The following is a 19,837-nucleotide window of genomic DNA, read 5'->3' as shown; positions in this document are numbered from 1 at the left end:
TCATTGTTTAACATTTGTGATGGTTGATTGCCTCTTGTTGGGTCTTGTGACAGGTCTGGGGCAGTGATATATATATATATATATATTATATATATATATATATATATATATATATATATATATATATATATATATATATATATATATATATGTATATATATTTATACATATATATATATATATTATATATATATATATATTTATATATATATACATATATATATATATATATATATATATATATATATATATATACATATATATATATATATAAATATATATATACATATATATATATATATATATATAAATATATATATATATACACATATATATATATACATATATATATATATATATATATATACATATATATATATATAAATATATATATATATACACATATATATATATACATATATATATATATATATATATATATATACATATATATATATATATATATATATATATATATATAATATATATATATATACATATATATATATATATATATATATATATATATATATATATATATATATATATATATATATATATATATATATATATATATATATTAGGGTTAGGACTTTTTTTCCGCCCCATGCTCTTGTACTGTAGATTGATGAACTTTTACCTTAAAAGCATGAAATGAACTATTATTTGCATATCTTTTGAAAAAAGTTCACCCCGCCATTGAAAAATCAATTTTGACATAGGTACTACTATGTATTCCAAGTGGGCACAAAACATGTTTATAACGTTTAAAATACCTATTAAAACACATTAATACATATTTTAGACATTTAAAATGCGTCTTGTGCCCACTGAGTTACATAGTAGTACTTGTGTCAAAATCAGTTTTTCAATGATGGGGTGAACTTTTTTCCAAAGATATGCAAATAATAGTTCATTTCGTGCTTTTTAGGTAAAAGTTCATCAAACTACAGTACAGGAGCATAGGGTTGAAAAAAGTCATAACCCTAATATATATATATATATATATATATATATATATATATATATATATATATATATATATATATATATATATATATATATATATATATATATATATATATATAATATATATATATATAGTATATATATATATATATATATATATATATATATATATATATATATATATATATATGTATATATATATATATATATATATAAATATATATATATATATATATATATATATATATATATATGTATATATATATATATATATATATATATATATATATATATATATATATATATATATATTTATATATATGTATATATATTTTAATGACGTTCGTTTAATTTATGAAAATAAACTATGATCACAAATATGTTATCGGTAACTGATAAAATCTTTATTGTTTAAAAACACTATTAAAAAGAGTTCACAAAATAAATAAGAAAAAATTTATTAACAGTTAATAAAATAACCAAAAGTCAACTGTAAAATTATAAGAAAATAAACAAATACTATGTTACGTTTTATGTATACGTTTTAAAAAAATCATATTTTTTTCAAAATAAAATTTTGTTCATATTTGAAAAAAATGATAAAGTTATTTTTCAAATAACTTTATCATTTTAACTAAGATTTTATTTGTAACTTTTGTTATAGTGAGAAAAAAAAACTGTCTGTATGATTTTTAATGTGTTAATAAAATATCTTTAATTACAATTCGGTACTTGAAAATATGCTAGTGACACAATATAACTTCTAACAATACAATATATTTATATATATATATATATATATATATATATATATATATATATAAATATATATATATATATATATATATATATATATATATATATTGTAAATATATTTTATATTGTTGCTTGTATATATATATTGTAAATATATTTTGTATTGTTGCTTGTGAGAACAAATAAAATGTTTTAAGAAAAGGTATATATCTTTTTTTGAAAGAATGGGGCAATGGATGCACCATAATATAAGTTCCATTTAAATGGATGCACCCTAATATAAAATTTCAAAAATAATAAAAAGAATTTATGAAAACACAAATTAAAAAAGTTGAAAACTATGAAAATATGTACTTTTTTAATTTTTTGTTAAAAATCAATAGTTTTTAAGCCATTAAATTGAATGGCTTAAAAACTATTGTTTTATCGATTAAATTAGTAATCTTTATATAAAATGTATATTATTGTTTTTAGATGTTTTATAAAATTTGACTTCTTTTGAAACCCAACATGAATGCTTTCAAAGAACTTTTTTTTTCAAAATATTAGGGACCCGTCTGATATTTATGGGTCTTGAGTGACCCCTAAAAATTTTATTTTATTAAAAAATTTGTTATTCATATGTATATATATATATATATATATATATATATATATATATATATATATATATATATATATATATATATATATATATATATGTATATATATATATATATATATATATATATATATATATATATATTATATATATATATATATATATATATATATATTAAGAACTGTTACAGTGTACACATTTTACTTACAAAAGTATTTACAGTTATTTACGTATGCATAACGGGACTTTCATTACACTAAATCTGTATTCTCTTGTTATATAATGTTTACTTTGATTTTATTTTGATATTTTTATGCAACATTTTGAAAGCATTATTTTTTAATCAGAGAGTCTTAAAAAGGAGTCCAAATTTAAATTTCACAAAATGATTATTTCTTTTTTGTTCCAAGTCATTCAATATTTTTTTTCTTTTTGTAGATTATAAGTCACTCATCATTTTCAGAGCTCCTGAACAATAGAGACCAGGAAAAAATAAAGATTTAAAGCTTGAGTCTTTTTGTGACTAAGCATCCTTGGTTTTAATTAACTATTGAAAAAAGCTTTTTAATTGCAACTGTAAAATGAGATTTAATTTTGAATAAAATCTATTATTTTTATGTACTTTTAGCTTTTTTAAAATAGATTATTTTATATTAATTTTTTTTCAACATGAATATTTAAAACTAAATTTAAAATTTTGTAATTGTGCTTTAGTTTTTTATCTTTTCATGAAATTTAATAAAATTTTGTTTAATTTAAAGTTACTATTTATTATCATCTTATATTCAACATTTTTTGTTATTAGTATATAGTTTCAACTATTATGGCACATAGACATTGTCTAATTTACCTCATGTATAAACGAGATGCAAATGGTTGCAAGGTTGTAAGAGTGCAAACAAGCAAGTGTAAGCAATGGGTGCAAACAAGCAAATGTAGGCAATGGGTGCCACTATAAATCAATTACAACAGCAATAAAAAAATTAATCTATAAATTGCTTATAATTGTCATAAAGAAAGTTCACTAAATCAGTAATTTGCTGACTTAAGCACACCAAACAAAGATTATTAAATATATAGTGTTTTAAAAAATAAATAGTAAATAAGTGTGGCATTTTTTAAGTAGCAATTAGTGATTTTTGACTTTTAAGGTTATTTAATGAGGTTCAGAGCTAAACATGTCATGATATAAATAAAGGATAACTTATTTTAGAAAAATTCAATGTAGTTTATTATAAATAGTCTAAATTTATCTGGTAAGAAATCAACAACTTATACAGCGGAGAAAATAGAATTAGCCTCACCTTTATTTTTTGTTCTAATTTAACAAAAATTGCAGGTAAACAATTATGAAATCTACTTTATTTCTTGTTACTTCTACTACAACTAAAAAGTTTATAAATTGGTATGCTTAATTAATTCCAAATGGAAAAAAAAATTAAAAATATTCAATTTGTGGAGAAAATAGAATTAGCCTCATTAGCGTTATATACAAAAAATAAAGAAAATATTTTGTTTTTTTGCTCATTTAGTATTTAGTATAGCTTCCTGAATTTTTAATGACTTCAAATATGCGGTTTGACATACTAGTCACAAGATTTTGGATAGTTTCTATAGATATTTCATTCCAAGCTTCTCTGATACGAGTTTTCAGCTCCAAAGTGCATTCAAATTGCTTACCATTTTCATAAACCTTTCTAGAAAGTATTCCCCATAGATTTTCAATTGGGTTAAGGTCTGGACTACGTGCGGGCCATTCCATTACGTGAATATTTTTTTCTCTAAACCAAGCTTTTGTAAGCTTTGAATTATGGATAGTAGCATTATCTTGTTGGAAAGTGAAAGTTTCACCCATCAATTCCTCACCATGTTCAAGTAAACTTATTTCTAATAAGTCAATGTAGTCCTGTGAATTCATTTTTGTTGAAATCCATGCCAGTGGAAGTTTTCCAGCAAAGGAAAAAGCCCCCCAAACCATAACATTTCCACCCCCAAAGTTACGACTCATCCGAGTTTCTTTCTCTTTTCGAAGATCGTGCCAGTAATATTGATAGCCATCAGGACCATCTAGATTGAACTTTTTTTCATCACTGAAGAGAACTTGATGCCACTCTTCTTGCCAAGACATGTGTTCTTTCGCAAATTGTAATCTAACTTTTTTATGACGAGCAGTAAGTTTTGGTTTTGGTTTACGCTTTTTCCAAACTGTGTTTGGATCTTCATGTAAGATTTGTCTCACACGTTGAACAGATACAGGTAATTGTAAATCAGCACGAATTTGAGATGCAGTCATGTGCTGAGCAGCAGCACGACGTACAATAACTCGTTTAGTACGATTATCAATTTTACGTTTGCCACCACTTCCCTTATAGGCTCCATAATTAACGCCAATCTTGAAGTAATTGTTAACCACTTTTGGAGATCTTTTAATTTTCTTTGCAATTTCCCGATTAGATAAGCCTGTATCTTTGTATGCTTTGATTGCTGCTAATTCTTCATTCGTTAAACGCTTACCACGTCCCATTTCAAATAAAGGTATCAAAAACCAAATGTTAAAAACTTTATGAGCACTGATTTCACAGTCTTTGTTTAACTTACAAATAATAATAAAAAACTAACTCACAAATGCGTATCACCAGATCAAAATATACAAGTAAACTGAAAATAATTATTGATGAGGCTAATTCTATTTGTTACCGCAAATATCAAGTATTATACATTTTATGGTTTTATCAAATGTTCCGCAATTTAATTATGCTATATTATAATCTAAAAAGTTGTTGTTTGTAACAGTAATTATATGTGTGTGGATACAAAAGTTGTACCGCACAAACTTGTTTACAGATTTACAAAATATTGGATCAGCACATGGTGAGGCTAATTCTATTTTCTCCGCTGTATCATAAAAATAAATTAATAGTAATTAGGCTTCAAAAGTTTAGCATACAAGTTTATACTTAAAACCAATCAATAATGAAAAACTATGAAAAAAATAGCATTTTGTTAATAACAATAATAAAAATAAATAGAAAATTGATCATTAGTTACCATGAGCCTAGCTAGTTACTAACTTATTTCTCAATGGGTTTAACTAAATAAAAATGAATTTAAAATTTACAAAAACACCTTGGATTCATAGGTAAAAATTTTTTATCAGTTTGTAAATTCCTATTAATTATTTAGCCATTTATCCCTTCTTTGTGTCTCCTTTTTGTTTATTTTTTTTAGGAAAATACCGTTCTATATCAAATACATCTTTGATTGAATGTTATAACATAATACAAAACACTAATAAACAAAAATATTACAAATAAATTAATGATTATATATATATATATATATTTATATATATATATATATATATATATATATATATATATATATATATATATATATATATATATATATATATATATATATATATATATGTATATATATATATATATATATATATATATATATATATATATATATAAATATATATATATGTATATATATATATATATATATGTATATATTTATATATGTATGTATGTATGTATGTATGTATGTATGTATGTATGTATGTATGTATGTATGTATGTATGTATGTATGTATGTATGTATGTATGAATGAATTTATGTATGTATGTATGTATGTATGTATGTAAGTATGTAAGTATGTATGTATGTATGTATGTATGTATGTATGTATGTATGTATGTATGTATGTATGTATGTATGTATGTATGTATGTATGTATATATGTATGTATGCATATGTATATATATATATACACTTTATCTGCTTACAATTACTGCTAATGTTATCATTTTAATTACTAATTTGTGTTAGTGTAAGTTGTGTTTGTGTATGTAGATTTCAAATTATCTCTTGATGTGCATGGGAAAAATTCAAGCACATTTAAACTTTTAGTAGGTGTGTATTCCCTGTTTAGTCATTTATTTTAGGAAGAAAATGTATTTAAAAAATGCACATACGTATAATAATATATTTATAGTTAATATATCAAAGGCTTAGTGTCAATAAATTACTGAGAACAAACAAATGTGTCAAAGATCTTTAAATCTCAGAATAAAAATAAGTAAGATATTTTTTTTTAACTTACTGCTAATTGTTTAGAAATAAAGGAAGGATTTAAATTTTCTTTTTCATTTTGAAAAATGTGTAATTTCATAGTTTTTCACATTGTTTGACACTAAGTCCTGGATATTTTATATATTTATATATACATATATATATATATATATATATATATATATATATATATATATATATATAAATTAGTAGAAAATTGCTTAAAAAAATTTTTTTTTCATTTAACTGTGTTTCATCAATAAAGACTCATCAGAAATCCTGATTTCATCATATATATATATATATATATATATATATATATATATATATATATATATATATATATATATATATATATATATATATATATAAATTAGTAGAAAATTGCTTAAAAAAATTTTTTTTTCATTTAACTGTGTTTCATCAATAAAGACTCATCAGAAATCCTGATTTCATCATATATATATATATATATATATATATATATATATATATATATATATATATATATATATATATATATATATATATATATATATATATATATATATATATATATGTATATATATATATATATATATATATTAGGTTAATCCTGCTGCCCCATAATTTTCAAATTTTAGAGTAGAGGAGCCTGACTTTTTTTGGTGAGGAGGTTACTTCAAACTAAAAATCAAGCAAAATTTGAGCTTAATTAGACTATGTTTAGTGGTAGCAGATTTAAATTAAAGTAACCATTTAGGAACAAAATTGAAGTTTTCCTATTTTTAGTATATAAATCTAAGACGAATCTAGGGATAACCTAAGATACATTTTTTACTTAATTCTGATTTAAAGAAACTTTTGGTATAACGAGAGTAAGATAAATAAGTTTAAAAATCATATATGCTATTTGGCGAAGGCCATTAGAAGATGGGGTGCGGTCACCTTTTTCACACAACTTAAGATTATTATTTTTTCAGTTAGGTCTTTCATTTTTGGTGAAATGGTATCCCAGTTAAGAACTACTACAATGAAACTTGTTTGGTCAATCAGTGGTGTACCCTCTGATTTTTCCCAGTTGTCCTGCGGGCGACTAAATAGTTTTTTTTTCTCATTTGAGTTGTCCGCTATGTTAATCAGTAGTCTGCTATAATAGTTTTTTTTTGTATTTTTTCTCAGGTAAAAATATGGAAGAAAAAAAAAATAAATGTCTGACTACTAAAAAACGTTTAATAAGAAACAGTTTAATTAAAAGTAAGTTAATTAATAAAAAAAAGTGAAACATTATAACCTGTTAAAAAACATTGTTAAATAACTTTTGTTTCAAAGAGATATTATTAAAAAGATAACTATAAATACAACTTTTAAAGATTGTCGTTTTTGTCGTAGTCAATAACTGTTTCATGTTGTTTCTTTTTTAAACTGTCTGGTCGTCCTGCTGGGCTACTAACAAGTATTTTTTTTTAAATTTCAGTTGCCCTTGGACAAAACAAGTTGTCCCGTGCTACTGGGCGACCATGAGGGTACACCCCTGTCTATTCATTAAAATAATTGGTAAATCCACCAAAAGAATCAGTCAGAGTCTATTTAGCATTTTTTTTGGACTGATTTGAAATATGTTGTAACCGTTCTAAAGACTAATTTTGATAAATTTAAATTCAAGCATATATTATACATTGAACATGTTAAGTCAAATATTTTAACATTATATTATAAAAATATAAAGTAAGTATAAAGCATTTCAACAAAGAAGCTATTGTTATATTAACATTAGATTTTCTTATCCTGTACACAATATTTAAATATATGTACAGCATAACAAGATCAAATGTGTGTAAAATATAAATAGTTAAATTAAAACTAGAAGAAATAAACAATCCCAGCAGAATTTAATATAGATTCATTTGTTTTTACATAATTTTTTAGCGATAGTATTTTATTAACAATCTTTTACCTTTATTTTTCCTCTAAATTGTTATAAAAGAGAGATACCAGAACCAATTTCTCAGTGAGGTACCACATCTGATTGCTAAAAGCTTTTATAGCACCATTAGTAATAGTTAAATCAATAGCTTTAAATTCTAATAATGAATTGATAAGATATAAATCACTAGTAGGAGCTGCTGAAGATATGGACGTTTTTAGTCAAAGTTTCTTTCTGACAATACTGCTTTGTTTCATAACTATTTCCAAGTTCATTTACATCATGATGAAGACAAACTTCATCTGTTTCCATTAAATTGTTGTTAGAACATCTCAAGATATTTGATTGTTTTTTTTCTTTATTGATTCTTTCTTTTCCAGCAACCTTTCTGTCATGATTCATGTCTTTTTTTCCCGGCTAAGTTTAAGATCAACTGAATCTATGGATACCTTCCTATCAGTCATCTTGCTGACCGGAAACTGTTTATCCTCTGCATCAGCTAATCTATCTTATGGGCAGAAACTCATTGTATTTGTAAACTTGTTCTTAATTTTTTAGATATTCTTGTCAGAGTTTCAATGGATACTCATTAAATATGGGAGGCTGAATAAGCTTGAATTGGCATATGTGCGAACTGGCTTAAGTGCGCCAAAAGATTTTGCAAACAATGGCATAAGTGCTAATTGGAATAAGTCTGATTTGGCATAAGTGCTAATTGGAATAAGTCTGATTTGGCATAAGTGTGAATTGGCATAAGTGCGAAGCAGTTTAAAAAACTGGCATAAGTTCGTACTTATGCCAATTCACACTTTATGCCAAAGTTTGGAAATTTATTCGGCGCACTTATGCCAGTTCGCATTTAGGCTGATTCGCACTTATGCCAGTTTTTGCAACTGCTTTGCACTTATGCCAGTTTGCACTTATGCAAATTCGCACTTATGCTAATGTTTGCAAATTTGTTCGGTGCACTAATGCCAATTCGCAATTATACCAGTTTGCATTTGAGCCAGTTTTTGCAACTGCTTTGCATTTATGCCAGCTCGCACTTATGACAGTTCTTACTTATGCCAATGTTTGTAAATTTATTCAGCGCACTTATGTCAAATCGCACTTTTGGCAGTTTGCACTTATGCCAGTTTCTGTAACTGCTTTGTACTTATGCCAGTTCGCATTTATGCCAGTTCACACTAGCACCATTTGCACTTACGAAATTTGTGCTTATTCAGTCGTCCCATTAAATTATGTCATGATTTCTTCTGCCATTTTATATGGTTCAATTGTTTTAATTTTGCTTGATTATATAATGGTAGTGTTAATTTTAATGTTTCATTTGCACCCTCTCTTTTAGTTTTTTTGGTAAATTGTGCAAGAAAACATAAAAGCTGAGGAACAGTTGTCAGGCTAGATCCTGACTAGCAGCTGTCAGCCTAGATCCTTGTATATCTTTGTCAAACGCAATAGTAATAGTTTCTAGTATGAAATATTTTAAACTTTTGAATAAGCCATTTTTATCTAACTTGTCAATTTTTAAATTTTTATATACAATCTAAAAAAAGTTTCAAATAAGTTATTAATTTGCCTGTAAAATGGCCACAAACAACAGCACAAAAAAAAAAAAAAAAAGAAGCCAATTTTGGATAAAACTGTTTAATTAACAGAAATTTTTTTCCAGCTTTTCTGTATAATAAATAATATATAAGGGAAGAAGGACATTAATATAATACCTGGTAGTTACATTAATATAATACCTGGTAGTTACAAGTTTCTTCTGATTATAGACAAATTTGAAAAATTGTGTCAATCTTGAAGCTTCAATTGAAATCTGCTACCACTAAAAATTGTCCAATTTTCTTAAAATTTCAAATTCTTACTATTTATTATGAACCTCACCTCTAAAAAATAGTCAGGCTTAATCAGAGCATAAAAGGTTCAGCTGGAATACTCTTAAAATAAGAGATTATTGCATGAAATTTGAAATTTTTTGATGAATATAAATTTAGATAAAAATAGTAAAGAAAATATTTTATAAACTTGTTGCTCCCATGTTAAGGGCTGGGTGCGCCCAAAAATTAGGGTTTTTTTTGTTCCCAAGGTCTAATCACCCCAATTCTTTGTGTGTATATATATATATATATATATATATATATATATATATATATATATATATATATGATTATTTTTAAAAATAACACAATGTTTTTTATTCTTGGCATGTTTCATAAAATTTATTTACATTTCAAAAGATAATTTTACAATAAAAAAAACCTGAAATAAATATTAAAGGTAGAAGTCTTTAGAGAGAAGTATTAATGGACAAAAATGACAGTAATTTCTCTGTAAAGACTTCTATTTTTTTAATATTTATTTCAGAGTATTTTTTTATTGTAAAATAATCTTTTGAAAATGTAAATAAGTTTTACAAAACATGTCAAGATTAGAAAACAATGTGTTATTTTTAAAAATAATTACTTATTTTATTACGATGTTCAAGATATATATGTATATATATATATATATATATATATATATATATATATATATATATATATATATATATATATATATATATATATATATATATATATATATATATATATATATATATATATATATATTGGGTAATTTATATAGCTTAAATAGAGTTTATTAAACTTGTTTCCCATTTTTCATGTTTATTTAAGTTTGTTTTGTTTTTGCATTATTTATTTTGTAAAGTTTTGTTTCCAACTAGCTTCGATATGATTCACAAAACTCTTTACCTGCAAACTCATCAGAACATCCCAACTTATATACATTGGAACCTGAAGAAATCAAACCATCATTCGGTCGTTCAACTAGCTCTGATGTTTTTCAGCCTATACAAAATGATGAACCTATATCGAATTTGTTACGCATGCGCAATAATAGTTCTCTTGGAAATTCAGACCCATCATTATCACTTAGTGCTGTGAGAATAATATTTTAGTTGCTCTTTTTGTTGCTTGCTATGGAGCAATGTTTTTGTTGCTTGTGGAGCAATGTTTTTCAAATTTTTTGTTTATACTTATATTTATATGAGTTTTGTGACTTTTAATCAACCCTAAGGATTATATAATTTTTTTAAAAAAATAATAAGTTACAGTCAATAATAATAATGATGAAGATAAAAATAGTAATAACAATAATAACAACAATAACTACAATAACAACAAAAATAATAGTAATAATTATTAACACTAATTAAAATAACATTAAAAGTATAGTAATAAATAATTATTTATCTTTTTGCTGCTTAATTATATAAATATTAAATTTGTGCTAATCTTATAATTTTCTCTGGTTTAGTAAATACACTCATAACTCATGCAATCTGTAAAAAAAGTATGATGGTATTTTTCAATACCATGATATTTCACTATTTACAATACAATAATCATGGTATTTTCCATCATGAAATTGTCATTTCCAAATGTAATTGGCACTTTTCACTGGATTTTACCACATTAAAATTTATCTTATCATTTTACCTCGTGAATTTTGATATTTTACCACTTGAACTTTGTCATTTTAAATGCAAATGGTGTTTTACAACAGGGAATATACTTAATTAATATTTTTGCAATGGACTGAATGAGCACATGCATCGACTGAGCTAATTAGGGAGAGCATGCAGGGAGTGTGTACATCGTGGTAAGGGTTGGCATTAACCCTGAGTTGATAAATGTACACTCCTCCCGTGTCCTCCCTATTTGGCAGTTTATATATGTACAACTGCCTGCATGTTCTCTCTATTTATTTCAGTCATGGTATGCACACTCCTTTTATGTTGTCCCTATTTAAATCAGACAATATATGTACAAAAAATAAAACAAAAACAAAGAAAAAAAATAATAAAGTAAAATGGAATAAATGTAAACAAACACTTTTTGCTTTATAAATAGATTAGCAGTTTTTTAAAAACCGGTTAAACTTAATTACTTTAAATGCAATGGCTTTAGTGTATAATTGTTGTCATCACATAACAATTAAAAGTATTATTACTAAAATTAATATCATTAAGGATTATTAAAATGCTTATTATTAAAATTAATATCACTAAATTTCATTAAAATGCTTATTATTAAAATTAATATCACATAATAATAACAATAAATAATAATAACAATACTAATCATAGAAATGATATATAAATAACACTAATTTGTATGTTATACTTGTTAATATTTTTATTTTATATAAGGATTATTTTTTATAAAAATAATTTAAGTACTTAAGTGTTCATAAAATGTAAAGTACTTGTTTGGAAAACATATATGTTATACAAGTTTTATTTTTATAGTTGCATCTTTTAAGATTGCTATACTTTATACACTACAATATGCAGGAGTCAAAATAGGTGTCGGTTATCGGCACCCTTCTGGTTATTCTCATAATTTCCTCAAAAAGGGCAACCAATCACTGTTCATTTTTTTAGAAAAAATAATATAGCTTGGTTACCCACTTCAAACTGATTTCAAAGAAGATATAAGGGGCGCTGATGTTTAGCACTTATTTACTCAATTCCTACTGTATATATATATATATATATATATATATATATATATATATATATATATATATATATATATATATATATATATATATAATATATATATATATATATATATATATATACATATATATATATACATATATATATATATACATATATATATATTTATATATATGCATACATATATATATATATATACATATATATATATATTTATATATATGCATACATATATATATATATACATATATATATATATTTATATATATGCATACATATATATATATATACATATATATATATATTTATATATATGCATATATATATGTATATATATTTATATATCTAGTTATGGCCAAAAAGATCTGACCGCTCATAGTAATTAAAATACAAAGTATCTATCCTGGCAACTCACTAAACAATCACATGTTGCTTAGGTGATTGTGTTGTATACAAATAGAAAAAAGTCTTTTATGCTCTATATACATTAAAACAATATGTAATTCAATAATTATAATCTTAGAGTATGACTACAACACCACCCGCTAAATGTACACAAGTAGAACTTTTATTAGAAGAAGGCAAATCTAAACAATATAATTGCTGCATATATTGAATAAGACAACTGGTTATGGCATTGTTCACCACATCAAGTCTTCATGATATCATTAACCACATCAAGTCTTCATGACATTGTTCACCACATCAAGTCTTCATGATATCGTTCACCACATCAAGTCTTCAGACATGTCAAAAGTGTCTAATTTTTAGCAATAATGATTTGGAATGCAATCACTGTTGACTGTCTTGTTAGTTTAACTCTTTTACAACAAGATGAGACTATCAACTTTAAAGACTGTTTGCAAATTTAAAAGAACAATTGATTCCGAATTGAAAATTTTCTAAGACATGACTCTAAGATAAACCGATTAGTGTTCTTGCTGTGTGGCAGTGCAATTTATCCAATTTAAACTCCAATAAAAACTTGAGTAAAGTTGAAAGCAGAAGTTTTTATCAGAACCCAATCTAGTTCTTAAAAAGACCATAATTAAAATAAGGTAAAATATAGCCTGAATATTGTGAACCTCCTGTTGTCTCAACGACATGAAGAGTAAAGGCTGTTCTAAAACATCTTAAGTAATTAATTTTATAAAAAGATAATGTAACTGCGACTTCTTTATTCCTTTATGCTCATGTATGTTGAATTAAAATATTTTCTAGTAATAAATGTTAATAAACTAGTAATAACATTACGATAGTTTTGAACATGAAAAAGTTACAAAAATAGTTTTTTGCTGTAAATAATGGGTGGTCTGATATTTTTGGCCATAACTGTCTCCCTCTAGAAATATATGTTTCAATATGTTTTCACAAATACATTTTTGTGCCAACTTAAACCAGCAGTAACTGATATACTATTGTTTTAAATTTTAGGGAGAGCAACTTTTATCAAGACGTTTTAGGTATGTTTTATTTTTTTAATTTGATATTTTTAGATAAAATTAAAAAAGAATAGGGATTTAATTTTAATTAGATTAAAGATCTAATTAAAATTACTAAACTAAATAAATTAATACAAACTGAATAAGTATTACTTTTAATACTACAATTAAAGTTTTGGTTCATTTTTTCTAGTTGTAGCTAACTACATTTCATACCCAAAATACTCATTTTGGGTATAACCTGAGCTGCAGTTACACATCATTTCTTGTACCCAGGCATTTTTTGAAACAACTTTTAGGAGAAGCAGATATTTTCTGTTGACTAAACATGTACCATTATTTATTTAGTAGGCAGGGATAAATATAAACTTGTATTACATTGTTACTTGTTTAGGACAATAAAGAGTACACAAAAAAAATTTTTACCACCTAAACTTTGCACACCTTCCTTTGTTACTTTTCTTATTTGTGAACCATTTTTTCTAATTCAAAAAGTATAAAAATTGCACTGAAATAGTTTCAAGCAAGTTTTTAATAAAATGATTTATTATTTTATAAATAATATTTTGTGTTGCATTTATTCTTATTTTTATATCTAAAATGTTCCTTTGTTGCCTATAACTCCATAATGAACAATTTTCAATTCAACTGTTCATAATATGTTGCGCCACTTTTTTATGGGCCAAGATGTTTGTTCGTGAGCTGCAAACATTTAGTGGTTTTTTTGTCAACTAATGGACCATGCAAGCTGCTTGTCTAAAGCTTCTTACGAAAGCTTTTGTTTTTTGCGCGATCTATCTGTTTATTCATTTAAAAAAATTGCCTATTAAATACAAAATTTTGGTTTTATACTTGCAACAAGCCTAGGGCGCAACAAATTGGGTTTTTTTAAAATGAAAATTGATGTTTGTATCTTTTTTTAATGGCGAATGTCTTATTTAAGAGATATATGTCATATAAGGAAGGTTTATTCTCAAATAATTTTTCTTCTTTGTGAAACATCAACAAAATCAACAATTTTTCTAATTTGAAAAGTTTAAAAATTGCACTGAAATACCTCCAAGCGAGAAAGTAATTAAAAAAAAGATTTTAGTAATTAAAACTTGAATAAATAAGTTCATATAACTTAAAACTGTTTTTGTGTCACATAATTAAAATTTAAAAGAGCAAATTTTTATAACTGTTTATTAAAAAAGATTTTAAATAAGCATGTATATAAAATTTTCACCTTAAGTTGTATTTTAGATATTAAGTTGAAAATGCAAAAATAATAATATTGTATATTTAAAATTATATTAGATTTTTAAAAAGTTTTTAATTAAAAGTATAAATATTTGTGTATGTACTTTTTTTAAAATATTTGTGGTCTTGAGAGTAATTTTTTATTCATAATATCTTGCAGGTTTTTTTACTCCCAGTAATACTTATAAAACTTTATTTTATAAAATTGAATTTATTTTGAATATTTGATTTTAACACGTGGACATAAAAAAAAGACATAAAAAATATATATTTAAAAGTTCAAAAACTTTTAATATTTAATATGTTTGAATCAAATTTAATTTTGCAAATAGTATTAAAAAATACATATAAAAATAACAGCTTAATGATATATTTGTCATAATTGTCAACTACACTAATACACACCTTGTTATTTATTTACTTATTATAATACCATATCATAAATGATATCTTATTATCAGTGTAGTTGCTGGAAAGCTCTAAAAAAATAGTAGCTTAAAAAGCTCCAAAAGTTGTGATTTGGTATCATTTGTATTTAATAAGATTTATTAGGATTTATAAAAGATTTTGTATTTTTTAGTATAAGTATAAGTAAAACAACTGTATAACAAATATGTTACAAATAAAATACATTTTTGATTGCTTTTTTTATTGTTATGTCTACTGTTTTTTTTTTTATAGTATATGTAACATTAGTCCACGTCGTCCTCGCACTCTTTTACCACATTCCCCTTCTCCTCCTCGTGCATTATCGCCTGTTGGAAATGGTAAGCATTTTTGGTAATAGATTTTGATAATTGTTAAAAAATCTTATTTCTATGATTACGCAATATAAAATTAAAAGTCTGCAACTGCAACTTGTTGATTAAAGACCATAGGGAAAAAGAAAAGAAAGTTTTTTCTTATCTAAAAGTAATTTGCAAGTATGCATGCAACTTTCAATTTTAAATATTTTAATTAAAAATATTGCTGGTTGTTCCGTATTTTCAGAAAATGTTTTTGTTTGTTTTAGACTATTCAAAGAATTTATCTTCTAGCACTTTGCATGCACCAATACCAATTTTACATGCAAATAATAGAAGGTGCAATGTTTATATTGATTTAATTTTTGTTATTTTTTCTTCATTTCTCAAGTTTATTTTATGTACCCCTTCCCCTAAAAATCCAAGTATTTTAAAGTTTCTATGAATGTGCTGTTACTGGAAACCATTGAGGAGGAGGTGATACAAAAACCAGACTTGTGTAATCCCTAAATGTTATCCAGTTTTGCTCATTTAAAAAAAAATGTTTTCGCACATAGTAGAACTTTTTTCTACCATATAATTAATATATAGCTACATATAAATATATATATATATATATAAATATATATATATATATATATATATATATATATATATATATATATATATATATATATAATTATGTTTTATTTAGATGAATAAAAACAACTGATTAGTGGGACTTAAAGTTTCATGCCCGAAGGCAATCATCAGCTGTTAATACCGAAACTTTAAGTCCCGCTAAACAGTTGTTTTTATTCATCTAAATAAAATATAATTATATATAGCTCTATTATTCAGTAATATTGAGTACTGTAACACGTACAAGAGACTTCGTATTATTACATCAAAATACTTAATCTCAAATGTATTCTATATATCAATATCTATACAAATATATATATTAAGCCTTCCCGGAAAGCGCGTGCGGTCGCACGCCTTGTACGTCCACGCCTAAAGTAATTTTTTTAGACAAGTTGACCACGTTTTTATATAGTAAGCGTTTTAAGAGTTAGCAGTAAAATAAAGCTATAAGAAACAAGAGAATAATCAGCAATACTCAAAGAAAAGAACCATAGACTGTACGAAATAGAAAATAAAATAATGGTGAAAAAAATTTATTAATAAAATAAAATAAAATTGTTGTCAAAAAAATAATGTACCTAAATATTTACTGTTTTTGTTTTCTTATTTTTAGAGTGTTTGTTATTTTCCACTACCAAAATTGATACAAGTCGAGAAAAAAAGTAGATAAGAATATAACAAAAATAAAAATACTTTTTGATATACAATATTTTTGCAACTTTTTTAGTCTGTATATAAAGGAAATACTTTATAAATTGCGTTAGAAACACAGACAGTTTTTAAAGTTGTTTTTCAAATGTCTTTGAAAAACAAATTTAAAAACTGTCTTTCTCTAATCTTTACTGTTTTTATCAATGGACAGGAAAGCAAGAAAACTAATCGCTATTTATTTCTGAAATTTTTTTTTTTTTTAACTAAGTGTTTTATATAAAAAAATGAAACTATGCTACAAAAATTTTTGGGTATGTGGATTGTTAATTAACTGAAATTTCTTAATTAAATTTTTAGAAGACTATTTAAAACTTTTAAGTTTAAGTTTTTAGATGCATTTTTTTGAACAGAGCAATCCTTATGTTCATTATCTCTAATAGTTTGTATTAACATTGGAAGTTGGGCAACAATTTCATACATGCACTAAGTGCAGTAAATGCATTTATTAAAGAAACTATGTTATTCTTGTATTTCACTTTTTCCGTCATTAACAAAATTTATTAATCCAATAATATTTTTTACAAATAAATAACAATTTATTTTCTTATTTTGCTATTATATAAGTATAGAGAAAAAACGTCAAATGTAGCAAAAACTTTTTTTAAAGCGAAAAGACGTAAAAGAATAAGCATAATAAATGTATTAAACGTATATAAACGTATGAAAAAAAATTAACAAAATTTATTATAGTTCTAGCATATATAGCAAATTCATTTCTTGACTGATAAAAATCGTGAATAAATTGCATATCAAAACTTTCAAATATTGTTAAATCGTTTTAAAAGATGTTTTTTTCAACAACAATTCTAAAAAAAAAGAATAAAAAAGTTGTATAAAAATTTTATAAAAAATTTTCTTTTTTTAATTAATAAATTTCCTAGTTTATTTAATTAAACTTGATATTTCATTACAATTTTGTTTCCTTATTTAAGAATTGTTTTTTTTTACCTTAGTAAATAAGTTTAGCTTTTTGTCGCGAAATATTGAAACGCTTTATAAGTTAAAAGATACGAACTGCCGTGGTCAGGTAGTCTATAAAAATTACTTTAAATGTGGAAGAACAAGGTGTGTGATCGCATGCACTTCCCGGGAAGGCTTGATGTATATATATATATATATATATATATATATATATATATATATATATATATATATATATATATATATATATATATACGTATATATATATATATGTGTATATGTATATATATATATATGTATATAAATATATATATATATATATATATGTATATATATATATATATATGTATGTATGTATGTATTTATATATATATATATATATATATATATATATATATATATATATATATATATATATATATATATATATATATATATATATATATATATATATATATATCAGCCCTCGGAATTAGGGTCGCCATTCTACCAACCTAGAAATGTTTGAGGCTGGCAAAAAATGGCCAACCTTGTTTCTATGTTTCATGGTCAAACCTCTATTTCACATTTTTTCTGCCGACCTTATTTTTCCCAATTAAGAGGGCTGATAAACTCCTATTTGATGTATGTTATGATCCAAACTTAATAAAATAAATAAAATTGAAATATAAAAAACCAGTAGCATAAAAAGAAAATCAGTTTAAAACTTGTTTTAGTTAAGTTAATAAAATTTAGTTTTCAAAGTGGGCGAAGGTGGTCAGTTGCTTCATCAGGTTACAGTACAAATACCCAGTGTTCATCTGAGTTTTCTGTAAGTTTATTATTGATATGTTTTATTTTTTGTCTAACAATTTTTCAATTCATTTTAAAACTGAAAAAAAAAATTTTGAAAAAATAAAAACTTTTTTCTATATATATTTTTTAGTCTCAAACTTCTTCACAAGAAAAACTCAACTTATTGGTATGTTGAATTTTAATTAAAAAATTTTTTTTTCTTGATAAAATTTGAAATTCTAGTATTGCATATTTGAAAATCACATAAGATATAAAATTTTATTATATATTTGAGAACTTAAAGTTGTGTCTTTGATTTAATAATTAAAAGTGAAGTTATTACAAAAGCATAACTTATAATTTTTTTTTTCTCATTAGATGTTTGATGATAATGCTTATGCTCGGCAACAAAGGTAAGATTTTTTTTTAGATTTTTACTAAGGGAAAAAAAAGAACCCTTGTCATAAAATTCAATTCAGTAAATACATACCATCTTCTGCATTTCTTTTAAACTTAATTAAATGAAAAAAATATATATAT

At 23.8% G+C, this 19,837-nt stretch overlaps 1 protein-coding gene across 20 annotated transcripts in view; it reads left to right on the top strand.

The window, feature by feature from the left end:
* LOC100208413 (microtubule-associated serine/threonine-protein kinase 3) overlaps positions 1 to 19,837 on the top strand; it is a 95,426-nt gene that overhangs the window by 29,137 nt on the left and 46,452 nt on the right. For 12 of the 20 annotated variants that reach the window (XM_065801395.1, XM_065801393.1, XM_065801397.1 and 9 more), the window contains 7 exons: positions 11,041 to 11,256; positions 14,275 to 14,303; positions 16,206 to 16,291; positions 16,537 to 16,606; positions 19,259 to 19,334; positions 19,449 to 19,484; positions 19,676 to 19,710. In XM_065801395.1, coding sequence (XP_065657467.1) covers positions 11,041 to 11,256; positions 14,275 to 14,303; positions 16,206 to 16,291; positions 16,537 to 16,606; positions 19,259 to 19,334; positions 19,449 to 19,484; positions 19,676 to 19,710 — 548 coding nt within the window. The remainder of the gene's footprint in view (positions 1 to 11,040; positions 11,257 to 14,274; positions 14,304 to 16,205; positions 16,292 to 16,536; positions 16,607 to 19,258; positions 19,335 to 19,448; positions 19,485 to 19,675; positions 19,711 to 19,837) is intronic. The other 8 variants (XM_065801403.1, XM_065801404.1, XM_065801406.1 and 5 more) reach the window with 1 other exon arrangement.

The sequence above is a fragment of the Hydra vulgaris genome, chromosome 07 (genome assembly GCF_038396675.1).
Source record: "Hydra vulgaris chromosome 07, alternate assembly HydraT2T_AEP".
In the NCBI taxonomy this organism is placed as follows: Eukaryota; Metazoa; Cnidaria; class Hydrozoa; order Anthoathecata; family Hydridae; genus Hydra; species Hydra vulgaris.
This window is presented reverse-complemented; position numbering and strand designations above follow the sequence as displayed.